This window comes from Elephantulus edwardii, unplaced genomic scaffold, assembly GCF_000299155.1.
Source record: "Elephantulus edwardii isolate Elephantulus edwardi_28Jun2011 unplaced genomic scaffold, EleEdw1.0 scaffold00033, whole genome shotgun sequence".
Taxonomy (NCBI): domain Eukaryota; kingdom Metazoa; phylum Chordata; class Mammalia; order Macroscelidea; family Macroscelididae; genus Elephantulus; species Elephantulus edwardii.
This window is the reverse complement of record NW_006399783.1, coordinates 10314153-10323788: the sequence shown is the minus strand read 5'-3', so window position 1 is coordinate 10323788 and position 9636 is coordinate 10314153. Positions and strand designations below refer to the sequence as shown.

General features: G+C 41.9%; 1 protein-coding gene across 1 annotated transcript; it reads left to right on the top strand.

The window, feature by feature from the left end:
• Positions 1–3137: 3137 nt before the first annotated feature.
• Positions 3138–3944, top strand: LOC102874679 (tumor necrosis factor alpha-induced protein 8-like protein 3-like). The gene has a single exon (XM_006884422.1). It carries the CDS (start codon positions 3138–3140, stop codon positions 3942–3944), a length of 807 nt encoding a protein of 268 aa, XP_006884484.1.
• Positions 3945–9636: the final 5692 nt, after the last annotated feature.

Sequence of the window (9636 nt, the reverse complement as noted above, 5' to 3'; positions counted from 1 at the left end):
ATGACACAAACGTACTTGCTGAGGAGGACATGAGGCATTTGCTGCAGAAGGTTAAGGACTGCAGTCTTCAATATGGATTGAAGCTCAACATCAAGAAAACAAAGATTCTCACAACTGGGCCAATTGGCAGCTTCACAACAGATGGAGAAGAGATTGAGATTGTTAATACTGTCAGCTTGCTTGGTTACACAACTGACACTCTTGGCACCAGCAGTCAGGAAATAAAAAACAAATTGAACTGGGAAAGTCTGCTGTCAGAGACGAGCAATGATATCAATCTGTAGAGTGAGGTGCACCTGATCCAAGCCATAGTCTGCAGTTATTTGCTATGCATCCAAGAGCTGGACAGTAACTAAAAATTATAAAAGAAGAATAAATGCCTTTGAATTGTGGTGTTGGAGAAGAGTGTTGGACATACCATGGACTGCCAGGAGAACAAACAGGTCTGTCCTAGAGGAGGTGAAACCAGGCTGCTCCCTGGAGGCAAATATTTTTAAGCTCTATCACACATACTTTGAGCACATAGTCAACAGGGACCAGTCCTTGGAGAAAGAAGTCATGTTTGGATGTGTAGAGGGACAGTTCATGAGAGGAAGACCCATAGTAAGATGGATTGACTCAGTGAACGGAAAAATGGGATTATGTCTGTTGGAGAAGATGAGATGGCTCAGGAAAGGCAGGTTTCAGAGCTAATGTACACACGGTCAATAAGAGTTACAGGTGACTCAATGGCATTCAACACCACCATCACCACCAGGATCCATGTGATATAAGCAATGATTTCCCTGGTGCAATGGTCTCTTCCAAACCCAGATTGACCTCAGAGCAGTTCAAATGTCTGTTTAAATAGGCTGATATTTTTAAATTACATTGATAAGTACATTTTTGTATTGTTATTCTTGTTTTATGCCATTGAGCCAATTGCAACCCTATGAACAATGGATAAGAACACTGCTATATCTTGTGCCATCTTGACCCTCTCTGACACACTTGTGCCCATTGCTACAGACACTGTGTCAATTCATTATTGAGAGCCTCGTCTTTTACACTAACCTTCCACTTTTCCAAATGTGATGTCCTTTTCCAGGGACTGGCCTCTCCTAACCACTTGCCCAAAGTATGTGAAGCAAAATTTCATCATCCTTGCTTATAAGAAGGACTCTGGTTTCATTTTCTACAGTATAGACTTCGTACTTTGTCAGTTCGTGAGATATTCAGTACTTTTCTCCAACATAACAACTCAAAGGTATCGATTCTTTTGTCATCCTTAATCATTACCCAACTTTGAGATGCATAGCAAGTAATTGAGATGTGCACATTTAGCTGCACATTTTAGATATTGTTGTACATTCAGTCTTCCAGCACTTGGGCACTTGATAATTGTAACACTCACATGATTACAAAAGGAGACAAACCTTCCAATGGCAGCTATGAGGCTATACATGTAGAAATTTGTAAATGGCAGTGTAAGCTTAGAACATTTGTCTTCGAGCTGTTAAGTTCTTATAACTCCAGTTTATTTGGTCTGTTACTGCTAGATGCAGTAAATTCTACCCAAGCATAATAACTTTAATATAACAAGTGAAACTCTGCTTGGTTATGCACAGCCCTCACAATCAAAGTGCTTTTCTATGCACAAAGCACTTCATTATGTATTCTGTATATTTGTGTTCCATGGGTGCACTATCATTATGGATCTTTTACATACCCATTTGACAGACGAAGTAATTGAAGAAAAAAGGCTAATTAAATGACTTGTTCATGATCAAGCCTACACAAGATTTGTACCCAGATGACCTTCAGTCATAAGCCTGTTTACTTTTATACCTCTAAAGGATGAAGGTCTTGTTTAAAGTTATTAAAAACATTAGACAAGCAAAATCTGAACCTGTGTTTATTATGTGTTGTCAAGTCAAATGTGACTCATAGCGACCCTATGAATGAAGTCTGCCCTGTCTTGAACCAGTCTCATACACTCTGACACACCTACCTCACTGCCCCAGTTACTGTATCAATCCATCTCATCCAGGGTCTTCCTCTCCTGTGCTGTCTCTCCACCTTTCTGAGCATGTCTTTCTCCAAGGACTGATCTCTCCTGGCCACTTGCCCAAAGTATGTGAGACAGAGCTTCAAAATTTTACCTCCAAGGAGAAATTTGTTTTTACCCTCTCCAAGACAGATTTATTTGTTTCTTTGGTAGTTTAAGGTATGTGCCACAACTCAAAGGCATCGATTCTTCTTCTGTCATCTTTAGTCATTGTCCAGCTTTCTGATACATCAGGCACACCTTAGTCTCTAGACTGACATTGTTGCTTCTCAGTACTTTAGAGGGATCCTCGACAGCAGATTTTTCCAGTGCAATTCATCTTTGGAATTCCTGACTGTCAAGCGTATTGATTGTGTAGCCAAGCAAGCTGCAACTGTTAACAACTTTAACCTCTTCTCCATCTATCATGGTGCTGACATTTGGCCTGGTGGTGAGAATCTTTGTCTTCTTGATGTGGAGCTTCAATCCATAATGTAGACAACAGTCCTTGACCTTCTGTGATAAGCACTTCAGGTCCTCCTTAGTTTCAGCCAGTAGATTGTATCTGCATAACGTATGTAATTGCTAAGTCTTCCTCCAGTCTTGCTGCCATATTCCTCATAAAGCCCACCTTCCTGAATGATCTGTTTTGCATATAAATGGAAAAGATGTGGACACAGGATGCATCCCTAATGCACTCCTTTTCTGATTTTGAACCACGCAGTGTTTCTTTGCTCTGTTCTGAAGACTGCTTCCTGGTTCAAGTATAGGTTTCACATAAGCACAAGTAAATGCTCTGGGATACCCATTCTCTGCAAGGTTAGCCACAATTAGTTAGGAGTCACACAGTCGAATGCTTTTCTATATTCAATGAAACACAGATAAATATTCCTTGGGTACTCTCTGCATCCTGCCAAGATCCATCTGACATTGGCAATAATGTGTTTAGTGCCACGACCTCTTCTAAACACAGCTTGTATTTCTGGTAGTTCTGTCAATGTACTGTTTTTGTTGTTTCTGGATCATCTTCAGAAGGATTTTGCTTGTTTGTGATATTAATGATTTTTTAAATAATTTTCACACATTTTGGGTCACCTTTATTTAACAAAAAATGAGAATAGGCCCCGCTCTCGCCTCGCGCAGGCACCAGCGGACAACGGGAGCCCTGCGGAGCCGCCCCCGCCTCGAGACCGCCGCACACCACCCGGCCCGAACCGCCCCACTGCCCGCATGGAGCGCACCACCGAGCCCGAGCTGGCTGGGATGCCGAGAGGCGGAGGGCGCATGGTCACCAGCCCGCAGCACGGATTCGGATTCGGGCGAACAGAGCGAGGGCAAGCCCGTGACTGCCGCAGGTCCCGATGTCTTCAGTTCAAAGAGCCTTGCTCTTCAAGCCCAGAAGAAGATTCTGAGCAAAATAGCCAGCAAAACAGTGGCCAACATGTTGATTGACGACACTAGCAGTGAGACCTTTGATGAGCTCTACAAGGTCACCAAAGAGCACACCAACAACAAGAAGGAAGCCCACAAGATCATGAAGGACATTATCAAGGTGGCCATCAAGATTGGGATCCTCTACCAAAACAACCAGTTCAACCAGGAGGAGGTGGCCATTGTGGAGAAGTTCAGGAAGAAGCTGAACCAGATAGCCATGACCATCGTCAGCTTCTACGAGGTGGAATATGCCTTCAATAAGAACGTGCTCTCCAAGCTTCTGCACGAGTGCAAGGACCTGGTACATGAACTGGTGCAGCGACACCTGACGCCCAGGACCCACGGGCACATCAACCACGTGTTCAACCACTTTGCCGACGTGGACTTCCTCTCCACCCTGTATAGTCTGGAGGGAGACTGTCGGCCAAGCCTCAAGCGGATTTGTGAGGGCATCAATAAATTGATAGACGAGAAGGTCCATTGAATGACCTCCCTCCTTTGGACTTTGCTGCTTTAAAGTTACAGCGTCTGCTGTGCTCCAGGTGAGAATCAAGCAAAAGAGAAACCTAGGTGGAATATGTCGCTGTTGTGTCCTTGTCATCCCTCCACCTGAGCTCTGAGGTGTTTGTCCCCTGGGCTCCCTGATGAGATCTATACTTCAGCTCCCCTCCGTTTGCAAATTCTGAACTAATCATCTAGTCTAAGCTGAAAGGCTGCTCCGCTCCTTAAGGTGAGTCAGTTCCCCAACTCATTGTGTGGAGTGGAAGGAACCCTGGATTAGGCGTGGAGACCCCCACAAGTTACGGTCTGTCCCTGAATCCTGGTACAAGGACGCCTGCCCTGCCTACCTCACAGGGCTATTGTGAGGATCAGTTGAGATTGTGTGTGTTCATGTTTTTGGAAGCACTAAGGCAAGGGCTTATTATTTCTCAGTATGAGAGGGCTCAACCTGGATCTAATCTGTTCAGCAGCCAAGAAGAAAGAGAACAAACAATAGAAGCAAATGGGCTGGGTTTGCAGCATCTCTAAATGTGCTGTTTCAAACAAAATAAAAACGAATCATCCAAAAGTGAGAAAAAGTTGCACACAGGGAAGAATGTTTTTAAGAACCCTGTCTTAGATGTGCAGGCTTATGATCCCACAGAGGGTAACTTTACACGGGGGGCATGAGGGAGTGGGAGAGGATTTTCCACCTGTAACAGAGCCAAAAGGCACCGACCCCCCTCATCCCCTCTTCAGAGCCCCCATCCAGGAGGCAAAAGGAGAATGTATGCTGGTATATGCATAGGAGAATTGGGCAGATGAACCCCTCGCCATCTTTCTTGGACTTGCTTGGTTGTTGTGTGCTGTTTTTCTCTGGTTCATTAATAAAATTGAAATCACCCTTCAAAAAAAAAATGAGAATAAATATGGATCTCTTTTAGTCAGTAGCCTAGGTAGCTGTCCTCCAGATTTCTTGATACAACCTGGTGGGCACTTCCAGGTCAGTATCTGCTTGTTGAAATATGTCAATTGGTATTCCATCAATTCCTGGGGCTTGTTTTTGCCAAGTCCTTCAGAACAGCCTGAACTTCCTCCTTCATCACCACTGCCTCTTGATCTTATGTTGTTTCTTGAAATTATTCTGTATCAGTCAATTGTTTTTATTACAGTGACTATATACTCTTTCAATCTTCTTTTAATGCTTCCTGGATCATTCAATATTCTGCCCATAACATCTTTATTATTGCAACTTACATCTTGAATTTGTTCTTTAGTTTCTTCAGCTTAAGCATGAGTTCAGCCCCTTTGATTTTCCCTCTCTGGCCCCTTGCACGTTTCATTGTAATACTTTGCTTTGTCTTTCTGAGCTGCTCTTTGAAATCTGTTTAGCTCATTGACTTCTTGATTTCTTCCCTTTGCTTTGGCTTCACAGTGCTCTACTGCCGTATTCAGAGTCTCTTCTGACCTCTGTTTTGGTCTTTTCTTCATCTTTGTAATGACCTTTTGTATTCTTTATGGATGATATTCTTGATACCTTTCCACAGCTCATCTGATCTTCATTCAGTAGGGTTCAAGGCCTCAAACCTTTTTCTGTGTTGGTTTTTAAATTCAAAGGGCATAGACTCAAGATCAAATTTTGATTGCTGTAGATAATATGATTTGATCTTCTTTAGCTTTAATTTGAACTTGCATATGAGTAGTAATTGATGGTCCATTCTGCTATTCACACCTGCTGATATTGAACTTTTCCAAAGATTCCTTCCACAGATGTAACAGATCTGATTCCTGTGCATACAATCAGGTGAAATTCATGTGTGTAGCCTGTGTTTATGTTTCTTGTAAAAGGTATTTGCATTGAATAAATCACTGATTGTGAAGAATTCTATCATTCTATCCCCAGCCACACTTCTGTCACCAAGTCCATGTTTTCTAACAACTGATCCTTCTTTCTGGTTCCCAACTTTCACATTCCAGTCACTCATTATTAATGCATCTTTGTTGCATGTTTGATCAATTTCTGACTGCAAAAGTTGGTAGAAATCTTCATTTTCCTCCTTTTTGGCTCTGGCTGTTGGGGCATAAATTTGAAAGATAGTATTAACAGGTCTTCCTTATATGAACATGGATATTACCTTTAGTCTGCTTGGCTCCACCAGTAGCCAGGAAATAAAAAAAATGTATTGCGATGGGAAAGTCTGCTGTTAGGGACCTCTCCAGGGTACTGAAGAGCAATGGTATCTCTCTGGAGACTAAGGTGCATCTGATACAGGCTATGGTCTTTGCAATCACTTGTTATGCATCAGAGAGTTGGACAATGACTAAGGAGGATAGAAGGAGAATTGGTGCCTTTGAGCTGTGGTGCTGGAGAAGAATATTGAATGTACCCTGGACTTCCAAGTAAACAAACAGATTCATCCTAGAGAGGGTTACACCGGCCTACTCCTTGGAGCCAAGTTTTCTGAGGCTTCATCTGACATACTTTGGACATGTTGTAAGGAGGGAGAGGTCCTTGGAGAGGGACATCATGCTTGGGAGAGTGGAGGGACGGTGCAGAAGGGAAGACCCTCTATGAGATGGATTGATTCAGTGACTGGGGTAATCAGGATGGGTGTGTCAGAGGTAGTGAGATTGGCACAGGATAGAGCAGGGTTTAGGGCTGTTGTACATAGGGTCGCTATGAGTCACAAGTGACTCAATGGCACACAACAACATTATATCTGGAGAAAGAACCATGCAAACTTTAGGTCCTTTTTACTACGAGAGGCCCAGGACAACCAAATTTTACCTTATCTGTGAGCTTGTTAGAAATACATATTCTTGGGCCCCATTTGAACATCTGGTTTTTGTTAGTCACCATTGAGTATGACTCATAGAGACACTATGAACAATAGATATGAAATATGTTCTATCCTGTGCCATCCTTGCAATCTCTGACCTCCTCAAGCCCATTGCTATAGTCACAGTGTCAGTCCACTTGATTGAGAAACACTCTCTCTCTCACAGTCCTTCCATTTTTTCAAGCATGATGTCCCTCTCCAAGGAACAACCTCTTTTAACAACATGCCCAAAGTATGTGAGATGAAGCTTTGCCTCTAAGGAGCATTTTGGCTGCACCTTTTCCAAGACATATCTATGTGTTCTTTTGGCAATCCATGGCATATTCAGTACTCTTCTCCAACACCATAATTTAAAGGCATCAATTTTTCTTCTGTCATCTTATTAATTTCCACCCCTCAGAAGCATAGCAAGTGATTGAAGAGACCATGACCTAAACCATATGCACCTTAGTACTCAAAGTAACATCACTGCTCTTCAATAATTTGGAGAGGTCCCTGACTGCAGATTTCCAGGTGCAATACATCTCCTGACTGTAGGTTCCAAGTGTACTGATTGTGGATTTAAGTGAGATGAGGTCATTGACAGTTTCAATCTTTTTTTCCATCTGCCATGATGCCTTTTAACAAAGTCCCAGGTGATTGGCATGAGTATTAAAGTCTCAGAAACATTTTTTTAGACCAAAATTAGAGGATAAATTCAAATGCATGGATCCGGACAAGGATTTGTGATTGCATACGTTTTAATGAGAAAAAATTAATTTTAAGGGTATCCTGAGTATTTTTTTCCCCAGTGAATTAACAAGACTATAAGCATTTCATTCCAATTATCAAAGAAATATGTACTAGATCATGGTAGGGAAGTGGGGACTTATGATGAAAGAGGAGAAAGTTCACTGTAAACAGAATTCACTAACCAAACCATTTATCAATTTGTTATACCGTCCTGGTTTGTGATGGCCTAGTATGTAATGTATCAAGATTTTGGTAGTTTGAATCCACCAGCTGTTCCACAGGAGAAAGATAGGTAGTCTCCTTCTTTAAGTATTTATAGTCTTGAAGTGTCATTTCATGTCAGATCTGATTCAACCATAATGGATAATGATGGTGGAAGATGTGCCATCAGTTTTTCAAAGACCAGCAGGGTCGCACATGGTAGACAAGAGTCAGTGGAGTTTCCAGACTAAGACTAAGAGGAAAGACCTGATGTTCCACTTCTGAAAATTCTGCTCAACGCCTTGCAGTCGAGTTGGGATCAACTTATAGCTGACCTTGCTTTCAGTTTCTGAGGCTGTAGTAAATCAGGAGAGATTGCCTATCTTTTGTCATTAAAGCCAATGGTGGATCTGAATCATCAGAAAGGCCTGGTTTAGCTGTCTAACGCTCCGTAGACTATGCTGCCAGAACTCTCTCATGAAAACAGGACATTCTCTGATCCAGTGCTAGAAGATGGGTCTTCTTGGTGGAGAGGTACTTAACATCACAAACACACTCAAGAATGCCAATGATCTTGAAGACGATGCAGCAAAGGGTAAAGGTTTTTCTGTTGTACATGAAATTTCCATGAAGTAGAGCCAACTTATTTACAATTATGCAATATCACAAGCATACAAAAACATGTGTGCATTTAAAGGTATCAGATCATTTAAGTCAGTCTACTGTTGGCCAATTGTATTTTAATTAGCCACTGTGAACTTGAATGAAACATAAAAAACTTAGCTCAAGTCGGAATGAATTCATAGCTGACCTTCCACTGCACTTTGAAGCTATAAATTGCATGGGAGGAGATTTCTTGGCTTTCTCTCTGGAATCCCTGGTGGATTCAGATTGGCAGAGAGGCAAGACCTTTGGGTTAGCTGCTCTACTCTCTCCAGACGATGTCACCAAAGCTCCAGCTTTGAAAGTAGAATTTATTTTTTTAAATATGCATTATGAATAAAGCAAACACAATTTTATGGACTTCTCATATTAAACCAATTCAGGAGATCACAGAGGATGGTTAGTTCCCCTTTAGCATGCTGAGAAGGCGGGGGAAAGAGGTATCCTGTACCGACTTCACAGGTAAGGAAACCAGAGGAGGGTCAGATGATGGTTCTCTTACATCTCCTGAATCTCAGCAAGGGGCTAGGTAAACTTTGTTGCCATCACTGTTTGGAACGTCTACCCTTTGGTAGACAGGGAGTGAAGTAATTTGTGGATGTGTAAGGTAGGACAGCATAGTGGTTAGGTGCTCATTGAAAGATTTGTTTGAACCCAGCAGCTCTTTCCAGTAGATATATTGATTAACTGGGTCCATAGTTTAGAAAACCCTTTGGAGCAATTTTACTCTGTCCTAGGGTCACTATGAGTTGGAGTCAACTTGACAGCAGTGGAGTTATATTGGATTTTTTTGTACAATCAGTGATTTACTAATTGAGAATATCTTTTCCTAGAGGGAACTCTCGTGGCCTAGTAACAAGAAGCTCCGCTACAATCCTGAAGCCTCATGTAGCTCAAATTCACCAGATGCTCCATCGGAGAAGGAGGGGCAAGCTCCTCCTATACTAGTTGGATCCTATTTGACAGTACACAAAAAGGAAAAAAAAAATACCTTTCCTTCCATTTATATACATTGTGGGTTTTTGATATTATTACATTTTATTCATTGTTCACATTTTCTCCCCACTTTTCTTCCCCTACCCCATCCTGCAATGCACCACTTGTTCTAGATTATTGTCATCCATAAAATGTCTAATCGTACATTCCTTTTGGACACTTTCCCCACCTCATCTATTTTATTGCAGTGTTCATTATCTATTCACTCTTTTCCCATTCTCTCCTCAACACCCCCATGTCTGTCCTATTTTATAACAGTGGTAT

What these genes read in the sequence shown, in the direction of transcription:
- LOC102874679 (XM_006884422.1), top strand. Translation starts at nt 3,138, where the DNA reads ATGAGAATAGGCCCCGCTCTCGCCTCGCGCAGGCACCAGCGGACAACG.